This window comes from Balaenoptera physalus, assembly GCF_965194825.1.
Source record: "Balaenoptera physalus genome assembly, chromosome: 21".
NCBI classification, from domain to species: Eukaryota; Metazoa; Chordata; class Mammalia; order Artiodactyla; family Balaenopteridae; genus Balaenoptera; species Balaenoptera physalus.
Genome location: NC_138902.1, coordinates 13,204,870 through 13,223,575, shown reverse-complemented (window position 1 = coordinate 13,223,575; position 18,706 = coordinate 13,204,870). Strand labels below are relative to the sequence as shown.

General features: G+C 47.9%; 1 protein-coding gene and 1 long non-coding RNA gene across 11 annotated transcripts in view; one reads left to right on the top strand and one right to left on the bottom strand.

Annotated features, from left to right (window-relative positions):
- PLEKHA2 (pleckstrin homology domain containing A2) overlaps positions 1 to 18,706 on the bottom strand; it is a 55,985-nt gene that overhangs the window by 36,706 nt on the left and 573 nt on the right. For 2 of the 3 annotated variants that reach the window (XM_082444171.1, XM_082444172.1), the window contains exon 2: positions 7,944 to 8,107. In XM_082444171.1, the coding sequence (XP_082300297.1) occupies positions 7,944 to 8,084 (141 nt within the window). In that variant the 5' untranslated portion in view covers positions 8,085 to 8,107. Of the gene's footprint in view, positions 1 to 7,943; positions 8,108 to 9,494; positions 10,057 to 18,706 lie in introns of those variants that run through there. The other variant, XM_082444173.1, reaches the window with a different exon arrangement.
- The window catches only part of LOC309651449, a 181,481-nt gene continuing 171,949 nt past the window's right edge, over positions 9,175 to 18,706 (top strand). For 6 of the 8 annotated variants that reach the window (XR_014258121.1, XR_014258124.1, XR_014258125.1 and 3 more), the window contains exons 1-2: positions 9,175 to 9,530; positions 16,664 to 18,705. This is a non-coding gene — a long non-coding RNA (uncharacterized lncRNA). The remainder of the gene's footprint in view (positions 9,531 to 16,663; position 18,706) is intronic. The other 2 variants (XR_014258122.1, XR_014258123.1) reach the window with 1 other exon arrangement.

Sequence of the window (18,706 nt, the reverse complement as noted above, 5' to 3'; positions counted from 1 at the left end):
ATGGATTCTGAAGCAAAATCTGATATGCAGCCCTTCTCGCAAACACACCATTGCCTGCTTTGCCTTAGAGACATTTTTTTAAATAATAAAATGGCATTCTTTTGTATATAAATAGATATATAACTATATAAAAATAGATGTATATAATAGATACACTAAACAAATGCTGAAGGTTACAATCTAAAGCAAAACTTAACGACAATATAACCGAAGACAAATTTTAAGAAAACTTAAAACAGTCATCACCATGGTTCTGAATTAGTAAAACCTCTGCTAAATTTCATAGCTTCCACCTCTTTAGCTGCTTGGACTTTAATATCCAGTAGTGCTAGCTATTAACATGAGTGTCCCAAAGTGCTTCTTAATTTTTACTTCTTTTTAATTTAAACAAAGTACCTCTTGTTATAAAAACAAGAATCGCCCTAAAGAGTAAGATTACTATAGAAAGCGCATAAAACAAAACTACACTTACAGTATTTTATATTAACTCTCAGAAAGTCCATACAACATTTTAATTTAAAACCATTAATTGAATAATAATTTACCTTAAGCAGAATTTGCATTTTGCTGAAAAAAAAAAAAAAAAAAAAGATCTGTTGCTCGAAATCTTCTATTTGGAGGTTTTTTCCCCAAAGGAATTCTGCATTCTACTCTAACCCAGTATGGACAAAAACAGGCCAGAAATTCCACTTAACCCTTGAAATCATGTGTCTCCATGGATAGTTAATATACCAATTACATAAAATCCATGAATTAACAACACTTTGCCCCTAAAACTGATAAAGACCTGAAAGTTATCATGATGGTTATATGTGCTGAGAATATCTCTGGACAGACACACAAGAACCTGGAAACCCTGGCTGACTCTAGTTAGGGGACCTGTGACTGGGGGCCAGGAGTGGAAGGGAGAAATGTGTCACTAAATCAGCTTTCCCACATTTAGAATTTTATACCATGTGTATGTATTGGCCATTTCTTAAAGAAAGTTACCTTCCTGCTTCTTGGCATTTTGACTTTCTTGGCAGGTTTAGCATATGATGCAAAAATCTTTTAAACATTGTTGGATTTCAGCCAAATTTTGCTCAAGGAGGTTTCTGATACAGAAAATGCAATTTTTAAAAAAATAGCAATTTTCACCCAGCCTTTAAGGCAAAACTACTGTCCATTCCATGTTACATGTTAATATCATTTTCTACCACTCTTCTGTATTCCTTCTACTAAAATGCAGCCAAATATCCATCTTTTTGTAATACAGCTGAAGCTCTTTGCCCCTTTCAGTGGAAAGAACGGCTTTCAGCTTTAAAAAAAAAAAAAAAAAAGCAAAAAGCAAAGGGCTTTTATCGGGGCCCCAGAGTTACGAGGAGAAATGCTATCTTTTTGGATATTATGAGGATTCATAATTCACATCATGGCCTTTGTAAAGTAAGAGCATCTGAGTATTTATTGGCAAAAGAGAGAAAATACAATCTACAGAGTAAATCTGACAAGGACAACTATCTAGTGCAATACTGTTTTCATGCTTCTGTTTATCCTTTGTTAGGGACTATATAATTTAGTCTCACAATTACCTATCCACGTGGGCATCACAAGAGTTGAACGTAAGCATTGCCGTGCAACTGAAACATAGTTGGTTACTCGGTCAGTAATAAAGTAGAGCAGGCTAATTAAGAAATTTCACCTTTTCTGTCATGATAGGGACCAACATTAAATTAAATACATGTGCTGGTGCCATAATATTGTAATGTTTGGCAGGAAATCCAGCCAATGTTTGTCTCTATTCAGGAATTATTTGTGTGCTTGATATTGTCAGCAGATTGATTTTTAAATGCATGAACCAAATCAGGGGCCATAGTCAATAGTATTGAAACTTTCCATTTATAGGGTCCTTTTTAGCTAATGGGTTTCATCCTCTATCTGTTTGGTGCCACCACTGCCTGGATTAAAAAAACCTTGATTTCATACTTTATCACATGGATTCTAAATTCCATCAGGCACTCAAGGCTGTACCTGGTCCACCACGCTGACCCCCGACACGCACCCACCACCATCCCGCCAGCGGACATGCCGCTGGCCTCCTAAATCTGCCGTTTTGCTGCAGCTCTGCTTCCAAGGGCTATCCTCAGGTTACTGGATCCATTCCGTCTCCCTGCGTAGGGCCAGGACCATGACCGTCCACAGTGCGGTGTGCGTGCGAAGCCAGCTCCCTTGGGACCACTCTTGGGCCTGACTCACGGCAGGTCCCCCGGGGCATCTGGCTAAGCGTTTGCCGACTTCGGCCTGAGCTCAGACCCTCGTCGGGCTCCCTCCCCTTCCCTGTCCTGCTTCCCAGTTCTCTCCTTAATAAAGAACTTTCCACGGATCCTTGTCTCGGTGAGTCCTGGTCTCAGGGTCTCCTTCTGGGGAACTGAAGCCTGAACACGCTCCAGGCAGGCGAGCTCGCCTTCCCTCCTGGGCGCTGCCTCTGTCCCATAGTGATGCTGCTTCCCTCGCAGGTGCCCTCCTGTCCCCTTGCGCTGTGCTTAGGACAAGGCGCCTAACAGTCAAGTGAGATAACTATAAGTGAGAACACTTCAAACCTGTAAAATGCACTACAAACGTGAACCGCCCGTAGCAATAATGACTCCAACCTCGCTCATCCTTGCAGACCTGGAGCTAAGCCACCCCTCCTTGAAGGGGTGCCCTGCGGCTCTCCCTGCCGCAATTTTATCTAATCCTCTATACCCTCACTTACAGTGCAAGCTCCATGAAGGCCCAGACTTCTTTGTCTTATGCACTGTTGCAGCCTCAGCATCTAGGCTGGTGCCTGGCACATGGGGCGTATTTAGCAAACATGTGTTAAATAATGATGCTGAATTCAAAGGTCTTGCGCTAGGCTCAGCCCCTTGGGAAACAGAAGGGCGAAAAGCCGGGTTAAGGATCACCCAAAGTGCCTACGATGATGTGCCTAACGTACAAAACAACTCAGTGGCAGAGCCAGGACCTGATCCTTGACCTCTTGTCTCCCAGGCCTGGGACCGTTCCATCTGGGACCCCACCTCCAGGCCCTACATCTTCCCTGGACCGCAGGGGAAAACTGCAACCCCTTCTCCTTCACCCAAACTATTGGCATCGGGGCTGTTGACTTTAATGATACGCTACCTTGTTATAAAGACGGACTGGGTGACTTCCTTGGTGGCGCAGTGGTTAAGAATCCACCTGCCAATGCAGGGGACACAGGTTCGATTCCCTGGCCCGGGAAGATCCCACATGCCGCGGAGCAACTAAGCCCGTGCGCCACAACTACTGAGCCTGCGCTCTAGAGCCTGTGAGCCACAGCTACTGAGCCCGTGCACCACAACTACTGAAGCCCGTGCGCCTAGAGCCCATGCTCTGCAACAGAGTAGCCTCCACTCGCTGCAACTAGAGAAAGCCCGTGTGCAGCAACGAAGACCCAATGCAGCCAAAAATAAATAAATAAAATTTAAAAAAATTTTTTTAAATAATAAATAAAGATGGACTGGGATTTTTAGCACTGTAGGGGTTTTTTTTTGCTTTTTGTTTTTGTTGTTGCTGTTTACCAGTAAATTTATTTTATTTCTTTTTATTGAAGTACAGTTGATTTACACTGTTGTGTTAATTTCTGTTGTACAGCAAAGTGATTCAGTTATACGTGTATATATATATATATATATATATATATATATATACATTCTTTTTTTTAATATATTCTTTTACATTGTGGTTTATCACAGGATACTGAATACAGTTCTCTGGGCTACACAGTAGGACCTTGTTGTTTATCCATTCTCTACATAAAAGCTTACATCTGCTCACCCCAGCCTCCCACTCCATCCCTCCCCTGCCCCCCTCCCCCCTCAGCAACCACTAGCACTGTAGTTTTATGTGTGCTGTTTTCATCTCCCCAACTAAACCTGAAGCTTCCTGGTGGCAAAGACCTCTCTGAATTCCCCTCCACACCGTCTTCAGGACCCTGCACAGGACGGAGCACATATATCCGTTGGAGGAAAGAGGCGGACAAAGATGAAGCGTGCAGACGCTGAAGTCAGACAGACCTGGCTCCAGTGCCCGCTCTGCACTTACCACCTGCATGGCCTTGAACAAAGCCGCGGACCATCTCTGCACCTTGCAGAGAAAGTGAGAGAGCCCCCGGGCCCCAGGATTACTGGGAGGACCTAATGAGATAACACATGCCAAGCATTCCGCACAATGGCTGGTATATGGCAACCACTCAGTAAGTATAACCTGCAGTTAGTAATACTAGTAGCAGTGGTAGTAAAAGCAGGCTCCCAAACACCGACTTCCAAGTGGTTTAAACAGGCAAAGATCAAAGACCTGAGTTCAGAAAAAATCCTGCTTATTAATGCCTATTAAATACCTAAACTATTATATCAGGTGTCTCCTTTTCCTTATACACTTAAGATGTTCAGTAACTACACACAGTCCCCAATGTCCTTCTCCACAGGGAAAGGCCAACCCCCCTCCCCCCGCAGTTTGCTTTTCTGGGTCACCTCCCATCCATCTCCTCCTGACTCCTGGCTCCCTGCTTCGCCCCACTTTGCAGAGATTGCATTGGGTGTAGACTCCATCCCCAGTCCCAGGTAGAGCAGTGCTGGACACTTTGCATTTCACAAAGGCATCCCTTCTGATAGCCTCATTCATTCATTCAATGAGCTCACATTTATCAAATGCTGGACACTTGGATCAAAAGCCAGATGAGCACCTGCCCTCTAGGACCTCCCAGCCCTGCGAGTCCCCCAGCTTCTCTTTCTTAATCACAGACTCACCTTTGAGAGCTCTCCTTCCTCCCAAGCAGCATTAGGATGACTGTCTCATTCTCAGTAATAATAGCAGGCGAGCTGGATTCAGATGGCCAGGGTTAGAATACCGGCTCAGTCACTTTTTTATGACAAAACCATGGGCAAATTTCTTTCCCTCTCTGCCTCACCCACCTCACCTTTAGAATGAGGATAATGACGCCTACCAACTAGACCTGTCGGAATGAAATGAAAACCCAATGAGCCTCTATGGGATAAGAGCCTAAAACAAGAGTGGATACATGCATATGTATAACTGATTCACTTTGCTATACACCTGAAACTAACACAACACTGTAAATCAACTATATTCCAATAAAAATTAAATAAATAAATGAAAAATATAAGAGAGTGGGATAATAAAAACATTTTTCTAAATGTTTTATTTACAAAAAGTGAAAAAGTCTTAAAGTTAGATTAATTGTTTTTTTTTTTAGTAAATTTATTTATTTATTTAATTTTGGCTGCATTGGGTCTTCGTTGCTGCACGTGGGCTTTCTCTGGTTGTGGTGAATGGGGGCTACTCTTCGTTGCAGCGCGCGGGCTTCTCACTGCGGTGGCTTCTCTTGTTTCGGAGCACGGGTTCTAGGCGCGCGGGCTTCAGTAGTTGTGGCACGTGGGCTCAGTAGTTGTGGCTCGTGGGCTCTAGAGCGCAGGCTCAGTAGTTGTGGTGCACGGGCTTAGTTGCTGTGTGGCATGGGGGATCTTCCCGGACCAGGGATCGAACCCGTGTCCCCTGCATTGGCAGGCCGGTTCTTAACCACTGCGCCACCAGGGAAGTCCCAAGTTAGAGTAATTGTATCCAAAATGCCTACTAACTGTTATGCAGTAAAATCATTTATATACTCAAAAAAAAAAAAAACAATGAAGTCTTTAGAACAGTGCGTGGCACATAGTAATAAATGCTCACTGATACCATTTTACAACTTACAAAAAAGATCTACCCTTTAGTTGGAACAGCTGTTTGGTGTTAACACAACAAAGAACTAAGCTAACCACTGAAGAAGAAGAAGTAAAATATTCTGAACTATTGCTATGTCACAGCAAGACTCTCCTTTTTTAAGGTATCTGCCAAGCCAGCTAAAACCTCTGCTTCCAGGGAAAATGTAAAGAATCTCGAGCAGGGACCACAAGTTCTATTTGTAACTCAAACTCAAAGAAGGCTCTAGAACAAACAGCATCCTGACAGCTCAGGGGGCAGAGAGGTGCAGGAGGCTGCCCTGGGCAGGGTGCGACCTGCCGCAGAGGCTGACCCCAGAGATCCCAGCAAGGCGGCCCGAGGCACAGCGTCCGAGGGACGTGCAGGTTCTGGAACCAAGGGACAGCCAAATCAGAGGGCAGGACACAGCAAGGGAAATCCCTAGCACTGGCAACAGTTGAGATCCGAGATGGTGGCAATGTGGTCCTGGGTGATCCGTCACCAACAGCAAGACTCTCGGCCTGTAGCCCAGGGTGTGAAGGAGGGTCCAGTCTCAGGGGAGGGAGCTGGCAACAGCTGGGCAGGATTCCCCAAGCATGTGAATTTCAGTTAACAACAGTCCTGGCAGGAAGCATGGCACTAAGCAGGTAAATCAGGACAAAAATCCATTCGAAACACCTGAGCTAATAAGGCAGGTGAGCAGGAGAAGGTACACAAAGGGAGAAAAGGGAAAAGATTAGACCCAGAGACCCCAGCCTGGGGCTCAGCCCTGGCCCATCAGAAGCCAAGTGTACTGGCAACAAAGACTTGATTCCAATCCCTCCAACGGCGGGAAGGCAGCACCTTAAATGCTACTTCCTTTCATAGTAGATGTGTTGACCCAGCTGTGGGCACCCGTGCAGAGCAATGGAGGGAAAATGATGCAGCAGAGCCCAAAGGCAAACCCAAGACCAAAACATCGTAAGAGGCGAGCATTCCAGGTACGTCAAGGATGGGAGTGTCTGCGTGTAGGTTTCACTCTGCACGCTCAGCACATTAAATGAAAGTCGCCCACAGAAGGGTTTACCAGGGATGTGGGGTGAAACGTGGGGCTTCTATTTAGGGTTAAGTCTTTCCCAGAGAAGGCGATTAGTGGCAGTGACCTGAGTACGTTGTCTGTATTTATAGCATTTTCTCTCAGCCATCAAATCCAGAGGACAAATGCCAAAGGCCTCTAGAGGGTGAGTACCCGGATTTTTTCCACTTCACCTCTTAAAGCAAAACCCCTCCCCTAACACTCAGACTCTCCTCTGCCCAAGTCTCTGAACGAGAGCCAGCTCTCAGCCCACACACCCCTTCCCGCCCCAACAGGGCCGTGACCCACGACCCTGCTGGGTCCAGAGGCCATGCCAGGCCTTGGGGCGGGAAGGGGTGTGGGACCCACCAGACTGCTCCAGGGAAGCAGGAAAGGAAGAGCGAACCACACTCACAGCGCCAGAAAAGAAGACCTGAGATCCCAAATCAGGAGCAGAGCAACTTTTTCCCAGACTGGTGATGACTCAAGGGGTCCCCGGGCCCAGCAATAAAGCCTCGGGGGCCGTGTTCGTGGCTGATGCCCCAAAACGCTGAGTGAGTCACCCCGTTCTGCTGCGTCCTCGCCAAAGTCACCTCCGATGTGAGCCTCAGTTTCTCGTCCGTCACAAACTGGGTGGCCCCAAAGTCACCTCCCACCCAGGATCCTATGACTGCCTGAGCAGGAGACCAAACAGGTCCAACCTTTGTCCAGTTCAGGGAACCAGGTCAATTCTCTGCTGGGTAGGAGCCCCAGACTGGAAGAGCAGGAGTGGTCACGAGGCTGCACTCCTGACAGAGGTAAGAGGAAGCAAGCCATGCCTCAGAGCCTACACCCAGCCCAGCCAGCCTCTGCCAGACTTCTGCAAGTGTTAAATTCCTAGGCCTGAGAAAAGACACCAGATCCCCCGGGGCAGGAGAGAGATGAGCTTCCTCCTCCTCCAGCTAAGACCTGGGATGGTTTCCTGTGCATGTGTGTATGCGCGCGCGCGCGCGCGCACGCGCGTGCGTGCGTGTGCCTTTGTGGGGTTTTTCCCTCCCTCCTGACCAGCAGGTTGTGCTGCCCATGAGAGAGGGAGCCCTTGAGGCTAACCCTGTGTGCATCCCCCCAGCAATGATGGGCGGCCGGCCGCCCTGCCCCTTCCCATACCATCTCTTACCTGGGGGTTGTCCATGTACCAGAGAAGGCAGTTGGCCTGCGTGTCCAGAATAAAGTACCTCCGCAGAAACTTGCCGCTGTTCTCATTCTCCTCGATGTCCAGGAACCCACAGATTCGGTTCTGCCGATCCACATAAGGCATTCCTGGGCTCTGCTCACATTACCCTGTGTGGCAGGAGGGAGGGAGGGGCCATGAGAAGGAGAGTAAAGCGGGTGCCTCACTCCGGCCTGACTCCCCTCTGCCAGAAGGGAGGCTGGCACCCTCTCCCACTAGGTGTCCTTCCCCAGGGCCCCAGATGCCCCACCCCAACCAGACCCTGGAAACTTCTGTCAACTCTGTTCCATGAACAGTCACCAAAATCCATTAATTCAACTAACTTTCCTGAGGCTCCACTACGTGCCAAGCAGAGTGCTAGGCAACTTTACATGCATGGAAGATGTGAGTCTAGACTCTGGGTCAGGGGCCTGGGTTCAAATCCCAGTTCTGGCCACTTACTGATGTTTGTGTGACCACAAACTGTTTAACCTTTCCATGCCTCAGTTTCTGCATCTGTAAAATGGGGATAATAATAGGACCTACACCAGATTTTGTTGAGAATTAAGTACGTGGCAGACATAAAGCATTCATAAACACTAGGTATTATTATCACTCTTCAGAAAAGCCTTGTAAAGTCGGTTATAACCCAATTTTATACGTAAAGAAACTATTGCAGAGAGGATTTAAGCTCCAGTGCAAACACCTGGATAAACTCTGCCGAGAATTCAGGTGTGAAGAGCTGCCCCTGCAGCTCCATGAAGGTACCAAGGAATCAAATCCGAGGGGTTCCTGGGGCCTGGGGCAGGGCCACACCCCTCAGCCCCAGGATCACTTCCTTCACTTTGCCGTTTCCCAGAAGCCACTTGTAATCGAAGGAATGAGGGAGCAGAAGAAAGCCCAACCCTGAACACTTTCCTGATTGCAGAAGAGGGTCCAGCGATTTGAGACAATCCGCACCCTCAGACGGGCCTCCCCTCTCCTGGCTCCCTTCTGTCTGTCTGAAGAGCCAAAGGAAAAGGCAGGAGCTCTGTTCTCCTCCCCAAGAGGAAAACCACCCTCCAACAGGCAGCTACACCCCACCTGGACGCACAATGCACCGCAGAAATGGGACACGGTGCCCAAGGGTTAGAAAACCCCACGAGACAGTCAGACCTTCAAGGACAGACGCCACCCACCCCACCCACCCCTGGTCCTGCTTGGCTCCAACAAAGCAAAAATTCACTGTGACCCAAGCCTGCCATGGCCCTGAGCCTATGACTAAGCACGACTGAGAGACGGCTGGCTTCAGGCCGTGCCCTGCACCATGACCCTAGGTCAGCCCGTGAGCTACCAAGATGCCACACCCGCAGGCTTCCTGCCCAGGAGGAAAGTCCCACATGCAGAGACGCACATTTCCACAAGACGGGGCGAATTCTAAGGATGTGGATGGTGGCGTGGTCTGCTCTCTCCTGCCCCCGCAAGGGGCCTTGCGGTGCTGAGACGCTGCCCCAAGAAAAAAATACCCTGCTCACACACCAGGATGCCAGGAAACAGTGAATCCCTTGATTCCAGGTAAGGTCAGGCAGAATCCCAACGGGGCAGATGACTCAGTCAGGATGGAGACGGGTCAGGGGATCCCACGGCGACTCGCTGGGCAATGATGGGGGACAAAAAAGGAAAGCAGGCAGGGAAACAGGACACAGATGAAACAGCACAGCTAGAAAGGAGTAAAAGAGGAGGAGAGAAAAGGAGGAAAAGTGGAAAGAGGAGGTTTAAAAAGATGGCAGAGGAGAACGAAGTAGCAGCACAGTGGGAGAGGAAGACCCCGAGGGTTAGGGTCAGTGGGGACACCCCTGCACGCAGTGCAGCACGTGGTCAGAGGTCCCTGGGGCCAGATCCCCAGCTTCTCGGTACCTCCCCAAACTAAGCCTCCATCCTAGCTCCTGTCTCACCACTGGCCAATGTGAGTTCAGGAAAGAGAGAGAGATGGGTTCAAGCCAAGGGGTAGGGTCAAAAATGGGGAGGGAGAGGCCCAGCACTGGTTGGGGAGGAAGCAGATCCCTGAGAAAGGACGCGGCTTCCCCCAGGGAATCAGGGGAAATCAGGAGTCCCAGGCGGAAAGGCTGGGTCGGCCCTGCAGTGAGGGTGCACCCAACCCCCAAGAAAACTCAGCAAATTCCCCTGATGCCAGCCCAGCCACAGAGACAGACGTTCCGGGGGATTCAGCGCTGTCGCCACCCCGGGACATCCCTAAGGGGAAGGGTATAAACTGCAGTGGATAACAAAGCCAACCGTCTCTGGGTGCAGCCGGTCAGCACAGCACCCGACTTCACGCTGCCTTTCCAGTGTCTCCTCTTCAGCCCAAGGGGCCTTTTTCTCAAGTCAGAGACCAGAGGAGCCACTCTTCCCACAATCCTCCAACAGTCTACTCTTGTAGAGGGGGCTTCCCACTTGCATGGTGGGAGAGGACCCTCAGGGACCAAAAGGAAAGATGATAAAAAGAAGAAATCTGGTTACCCATCTCCTGACTGTGGTTCTAGCCCAGAAAAAAAAAGCTGCTCAGATGTCCTGAGAAGCAGCTGAGTCACAGGGCTCATCAGCATGTGGGAGGTGGGTGGGGGCAGGACGGGCGGCAGGAGAACCAAGCGTCACACGGAAGTGTGGTTAGAACGAACAAGCCCACCCACACGCAAGCGACAAACCCAAAGGTGGCGCAGACACACAAACCTGAGGTCCTGAGCCCGGCCCTCTGACACTGCATCCTCATGCTGTGGGTGCATCCCTTGTCCCAGCAGCTGCTGTCACAGAGAGCCAGCCGCCCCCGGCCCCCAATCCCCTCTCCCTGCTTCTTCAACCTGCCCCCCAGCACCGTCCAAGTCTCCGTCGGCTCCTCCCCTTTCTCCCAGAGAGGCCTCTCAGATGCGACTAACTCTGCCACCCCCACCCCCAGCCCCGAAAACCAGGCAGGGAGGGGAGAAAAGGAAGTGCCAGCAACCGACCCACAAGGGGCAGGACACCCCGATGCACAGACACATACTGTCTATCACCTCTTCGAAATGTCCTTTCCAACTTGCACGACGCTCCTCGGTTATACAGTTCTAGCCTGTCTTTTAAACTTTAAAATCACTTGTTATCTTACATTTCATTTTAACCGAGTTCCCCAGTGTAAAAATACTGGGGGGAGGGTGACACTGGGTGATGCGCCCCAGGACTTGCCCCATGCATATCCCCAGCCCCACCGTATCCTGGGTCCCTCACCTGGACGGTGACTCTCGGCCCATCTCCTGGGACAGCACGCAAAGTGTTCTGGCTGGGTCAGAGCACCGGACGGTACTCTCTCAGGCCAGCCCCTCCACCTTCGCTCTAATTCCTAAAGAGACCACCCAGCGAGGAGCTCCTAGGCCATCACAACACATGCACGACAAAGAGCACAGACTCTGTGCGCAGGGAGGGACCTCGGTCCACCGCACTCAGCACCCTGTCTTTCCAAAGCATGCCAATCTCCCCAGCGTTTTCCATTTCTAGTGCAAAATTCACAATATAACAATGCTGGCATTAAAAAAAAAATCACTCTAGCCAACTGTTTTCACTTTTGCATGCTTTTTCATGCTTCTGTCCACATAATCAACCTTCTTAAAACTTTAAATTATACCGTAAACATGTTCCATGTTGCTACACGGTCTTTATAATCAGTGTTTTTAATGGTTGCATAACATCACTGGACTGGATTTACTATAATTTACTTAAACCATTTCTCCATGACTAGACAGTTAGATGATATCCAATTTTTCTAATGCTAAGATTCATCTTTTTATACTTTGTTTCTTCTTTTACACATGGATACAGCATAAATTCCAAGTAGTAATAAGACTAGATCATAGGTTATGAACTTTTATAACTCTTGAGACTTATTACAAAATTGCTTTCTAAAAGTATTTCATCTGTTTACACTGCAACCAGCAATATATTGTTACCATTGCTATAATCTTACATACATAATGTTCTCATTATTTTAAACTGTGGCTAGTTTAAATATATAATGACGCCCAGTGAGGCAGAACATTTTTTCATGTTTGTTTCCTGCTTCACATTCCTTCCTAGACTTTGTTAAATGCAAATCAAAATTATGTGTGCACACAATCAATTTCTCTCCCTCTCTCTCCCTCTCCCTCCCTCCCTCCCTCCCTTTCTCTCTTTCTCGATCTCTCTCTCTCTCACACACACACACACCCCAAACAAAACCAAAACATAGTCTCAATAATTCAAATAAGTAAATAATGTACCTTAATGAAAAGTAAAATAGAAAAGAGGCAAGTTTTACACCATCTAGATTTCCTTAGTACATAAGTTGCTAAGCATGTGCTGCAAATGAAAATATGTTAAATATTTAATTGATGGTAAAAGTGAAACTTTTTTTTTTTGGCCGCGAGGCTCGCGGGATCTTAGCTCCACCACCAGGGAGGGATCAAACCCAGGCCCCCTGCAGTGGAAGCACAGAGTCCTAACCACTGGACCCCCAGGGAATTCCCAAAAGTGAAACTTTTAGAAAGAAAGGGACTTTGCATGGAGTTACCCATTGATCAGCAGCAGAAAATGGGTTAAATGTCAACTAACCCGAGATTCCTGGCCAACACTTGCCCGCTGACGAGATGAAGCTCGTGAGAAAAGAATCAATGGCTGCCCACCATCGAATGAGGTGAGGGCACAGGGCAATATCCCTGTCCCAAATATCTCCTCTACTGCCCATTGCAGTGCCTAAGCCTCCATCACTGGAGGAGATTCAAGCCAAGAATAAAATTCTCCCCTAGGAATTGAGACAACTGACATCTTTATCAGGCTCATTAATATACGAGAGACAACTTGGGACCAAGACCCTAAGAAAATAAAACATGTCCCAACGGGAGACTGAGGCATTAGCGGGGAAGAAAAGTAAGAAGGCTGTCTCCTGAAGACACTTCTTAGGATTCTTATACACCCGGGACAGTAGTATGAAGCTTTCTGGAAAGCAATTTGGCAGTATGGAACAAGAGAGCTAAAAATGTTCATATCCTTTGACCCAAAAATTCTACTTCTAGAATTCCATCCAAGTAAATAAACAAAGATGCAAATACAGATTAAAATAAAATGATGGCAACTGCAACAGAATTTATAATGACACAAAGTTGGAAATGCCCTGAATGTCCAAATGATTAGGGAATAATAAATAAATGATAGGACATTCACATAAGGAAATGCTTCACAATCTTTAAATAGCTATGTTTTCAAGTACTTTTAAATGAATTAGGGAAAAACTCCCCAAAAGTTTTTTAAAGATACAATAATATGATTTAGAATATGATCCCAGTCCTCTCAGTATTATTTTTATATTTCTATATTTGGATAGAAAAAGACTGACATCCAGGCACTAAAATATTAGCAGTTATTATCTATGGGTCATGGGCGAATTTTATCTACATCTATATTTTTTTCCATATTTTCCAAATTTTCTACAGGAAATGTATGTTACTTTATTTAGCAGGAGGGAAAGCTATTTAACTCCACACACACCCCCATCCCCAGGGTACAAGTTTTGAAGCTGAGAATAAATTTCTCAATTCTCCAGAGTCCATAAACAAGCAAAACCTTGCCTAAATTATAGCACTCTTGGGACTTCTTAGTGTTTCAAAGTCTTAAGTCTAATAAAGCCATGTTCCACCCATCACAACTGCCCAAAAGCTAGGTACCTACCCAGAGGGCTTCGGCACCCTCCAATCTAGTTGGGTTTCTTACTTCCTACTGCAGCCTCCCCTAAGAGAGGCTCTTTCTTTCCTCTCTGGGTTTCGTTGCTTGCTCTCTGATCTTCATAAGAGGAGCCCCTGTCCTGGGGGTCAACTGAAGATTCACACGCAAGTCAGTGCCTCTTTCCCTCTGTTGTCACAGAGCCTGCAACACAGCAAGCCCAGAAGCAGGGATCCCGACAAAGACACCCCCCCCCCCCAGTGGAATTTTCCTTCTTGAAACTTGGGAGATGGGACTGACGTCTTTAAGTTAAACGTCTAGATAGATGAATGAAAAGATGGATAAATAGGTTTTTTTTTTTTTTTTAAGAAAAGCTAAAGAGCTGTTAAGTCATGAAAGCTCTGGCTTACTGTACTGGACGTCTTATTTTTAAGATCTCTAATGTGGCTTGAAGATACAGGAAAAAATAGAGTGAAATAAGGGAGATTCATCTGCCTGATCGTCCTGATACTTGTGAGGTAAATACAAACGAAAGAAAGTGGTAACAGAGATAAAGCCTTACGTGGTATTGGCCCCAGGATGAAATACTCCACTATAATCTCCGGGAGTTCAAAACTCAAAAAAAATTGAATCCATTTTTAAATTTGGGTATTTTTCTTCCATGTTACTTGGCGTTGGTAGGAAAGGGAATTTCAGGGATTTTGCTCCAGAAAAAAGTCAGGAAGGTGTTTCTTAACATAGGGGGGCGGGCAGGGATGCAGTGGACGCATCTGCTATCTTGTCATCCCCGAGGGCGGAAGCAGCATCAGTGGTAAGTGATAGGGATACCAACAGGAAGTTGCCACATTTCTACAGGAGAAAGTTAATCGGGAAATGACATCAGAGGTCTCAGAGAGCGCTGTAATAAGCAGACAGGAACTGGGGTGTGGAGGTTAGAAAACGTATGGGCCATGCGAACAGAGAGTTCGCCTATGTTTCCATCTCCCGCCTACATAAGGGTGCACTGCGGAGGGCCCACGAACGCCCAGGGCCCAGTGAAAACACAAGAACCACAACAACAAAACGCAAGCATGGCTATTTCAGAACACAGCTCTGAGGCTGAGCCAAAGACTCTAACTTCCAAAATGTGGGAACATCTATTTCCTACTGTTATAATATCATGGCATTCTGAAGCTGTCATAAGAGCACATTCCAAATAGTCTGAGGCCGGAGAATAATGTGAGCGAGAAGGGAATGTACTGAGAACGCGTTCCCAGCGGAAGAACAGGCTGAGGAATGCAGACATCCACAGGAATGGGGAGGGCAAGAGAAGGTGCCCAGCGTCCCCTGGACCCGAGAACTCTGAATGGAGGGCAAGAGACACTCGAGGAATTTTTTAAGGGAAAAAAATACTGGGGAAAAGGCAGGAACGACTGACTACTGATACCACTCCAACAAAGATGCCAAAAACAGCAAAACGTTTTAAACACTCATGACCTCTCTGAACAGCAGCTTCATCTACGTTCAGAGAAAATGTGGTTGTTAGAGCTGGTAGGAAACAAAGGCCTGCCCTTGACTCAAGGCTCCTGAGACCACCTCCCCCTCCGACAGTTCACCAGCCCAGCGAGCAGCCCCAGGGGTTATAAATAGCCTATAAAAACTGAGATCTCCCACTTTCAGAATCCAGTTACTAGGCTCTGCGATTCAGTTTCACTGTAGGGCCTCTTACTGGTAGCAGCCCAGGAGCTTGATCTTCATTTAAAACTTGACCTTCTCACCCACTAACACCTGGGCAGTAGGAGAAAGAAAAGAAAGCATCCTTATTTCTCCTATGTACTAGCCTTTTGCAAAGTGCTGGGGGAAAGTCTAAACGGCCTAAGCCTGCCCGTCTAAAGGCACCGTGCTCCCGTCTCTGGATGTAGGGAAGGAGGAGGGGCCAGGTGTGGCACGGAGCACGTGCAGGTGACAAGGATCGGTCTGAGAGCATCTGACGAAACTCTTGCAAGAACGTGACCATTGAAGAGGGCGTGCTGATTTCAGTTACCCACCGATGTCCTGAAGTGAAGTGAAAGGGCATGGGTTTTAGAGTCAAACAGACTCTACTAAACTCTTCAGGGCCTATTTCCTCATTTGCAAAATGGAGAGAATCGCTGTACCTACTTCAAAGGCTGCTGTGTGGATTAAACGAAATAATGTGTGAAAAGTGCTTAAGAGGAGGTCTGGCAAAGACTAAGCACTGGGTAACTGTTGTTGTTAAGATGTGTGCGTGTGTAGTGCCTCACAAGTAGTACGTGGCTCCCACCACTAGGTAAAACACGGTAGGCAGCTGCAGGCCGTCTCCACCCCTCAAATATCAATAAGTAAATCCCACTGGGAAAGCAGTGACGCTGGAATCCCTCACAAAGAAAGGCATAAGCTGCCCTTACTCTTCTGTCTACTCCAAGAACCATCATATTTCTCCTCTCGAAAATTCTCCAAAAGGTTAAAAAAAACCATCTAAGAGATCCACCGACTCCATCTCGGCCAGGCCACCCTGAAAGTTAACAGAACCAGGCCTGCGATCAGATGCCAAGGAAGGGCCTCTGGAGCCACCTCCTGCACGGCCCGTGGGAGAATCACAGCAGCAGAGATCCGCTCTGCACATGGATGGCCAAAAGGGAGTCCTAGCTGATGGGAGGGCGAGCCCTTGCCTTTGCACTTTAACCACAGCGTTTCTCAGGGAGAAGGGGACCTCCCTCTTTATCTCAGCTGGCAGGGCAGAAAGGCAGCCCAAGGTTCGGAGCAAAGGTCAACGGGGCCTTCCAATGACTGTCCCACTGCAGCAACCACAGGCCTGTGCAGAACGGGAAGCAAGGGACCCCATCCCTCCCGCCCCCCAGCAGCCCTGTCTCCCTGCCCTGGCCAATTCCCTGGCTCAGTGAGGGGCTTATATCAGGCAGGGCTGGGATTCTGCTCTTGCCATAGACTGTCCCACTATAACATTTGCTCTGCTTCCTTCCTTTCCAAAGCCTAACAGATTGGATTGCCGGAGTCCTCTCCAGCTCACTAAGACACGTGGAAAACTGAAAGTAAGGCGGCGGTGGGAAGAGGGAAGAGGCCGAGCAGTGCAACGTCCCCGGCACCCAGATCATCTTTTCCAAGCTCCACGACTATCTCGGCCAAAATAACTACTTACTACAGTTTCAGGGAAACAGAAGAGATATTTACTGCACTGGGGCCACAGCAAGATCTAATCTGAGGCATTCCAGCCTTTTAACAGGGGCATCACCCACCTGCCCACCTGCCCCATGAAGAAGACCCGAGATCAATGAAGCGCCAGCTGGATGCACATCCGGAGATCGCGGCCCTGCTGCTCCCGGCTCCCTAGTGATCCAGCACTTTCAGCAAATACCAGGCAAGCTAGCAGGAGGGCTGCTCGGAGGGGCTTGGCTGGCTGATAGGGCTGATGATTCTCCCTTCCCATTTTTGCAGAATCTCTCCATAAGTAGGCACCGACCAAAATCTGCATGTCTCCAGGATTTACTTTATTTAACCTCGGGGGAAAACACCGAGCTGAGTTACAGTTCAGCACACTACGATGACACGATGGGATTTGCAGGCCCTACTTCCTTATTCAGAAGAGAGAAGCAAGCACCAACGACAAGGGAAAAGAAGCATTGCACACTCTCCACCAAAGGGCAGGTGGTTCCCCAGTCCATACCAAGGTGATTACCCATCTGTGAAGTGAGCGAGGCTCCCATCAGTAGGAGTGCCATAGGCACTCTGTCAAAAGCAGGGCTTACAAAGAGGGCGAAGGATACTTAGGTCCAAAGGCAACACCCAAGGGAAATCCTCATGAACCAGCTCAAACCAGCCTGAGGCACCACCACATTGCTCTCTTCTCTTCCATTTGGATAGGGGCAAACAATTTATGTGCTTGCAGTCACTCACTCATTCATTCAAGAAACGTTTACTTAGCACCTAGTAGATGTCATACACAGAGTCTAGGCCACAGAGTCTAGACTGCAAGCTATGGCAAAAGTCACCTGCGTTCAAGTGGCACACAATGGAGAAGGCTAATAGATGAAAGGATGAGGAGGCTTTTTAAAAGCTTCCTCTGGCTTCTCACAGCATGCTGGATCTCAAAGCATGCTGGATCTCTATTTTAGCAATCTGCATTGTGTCCTAGGTCCTGGTGTACCGCCTGTGTCCTCCATCAGATGGTAAGCTCCCTGAAGACAGAGGCTACATTTTGTTCATCACTGCCTTTCGTGTCTTAATTACCCAATAAATGTCAGCTGAATGCAACTGAAATAGAAAACAAACACTTCCATTCTTTCAAGATCTTTGGCTTTACTGTTTCTGAAGGCTTTGCCACCAAACAAAGAAAAATGATGACGCTCCAGAAAGGAGGAAAAAGGGGATTGACTTAGATATATTAAGAAAACAGAAGTACAATTTTGGAACTTCAGCCCAAGTGCAACCACCACTCAGCGGACCGAGATGCCTCGGGGGTGTCACCGCTGGCGTCGCGGTAGAATGCCTGTCCCCTCCCCTTTTCTGCGGGTTATTCTCCTCTGAAAATCCCCATTTGGAGTCCTAAAGAAAGACGGGGCGGGTGGCGGGAGAAGGAGTTAGAAGGGGAAGATTCACCAAGTAGCAAGGAAACCTTACAGGGAGAGGCTGGGGGGTCAGGGCTGGCCTGGGGAGGAGATGGGTCCGCCCCCAGTGAGGTGGCCCTGCCGCGCCTCCTCTCACACTTTTCGTTCCTACAAGGCCTCTCTTTTCTCTTTCCTCTTTTTTTTTTTTTTTTTAATTCGATGAAATAGCAGTCTTCAGAACTGGAGAAGAGGGAAGCGTGTAAGGTGAGGAAGAAGTTCGTGAGACAGACAGACAGACAGACAGCTCCCCTCGAGTGCTTTCCCAACCTGACACCAAATCTGCATTTTAGGACAGTTTCCTTTAAGTCACCCCAGAGCCCGTAGTTCCAGAAGCCCGAGGGGCCCGGGCTGGACCCAGAGGGAAGGGAGGGATCTCCCTCGGGAGCCTTCTAGGCCTGCCACGGAATAAGG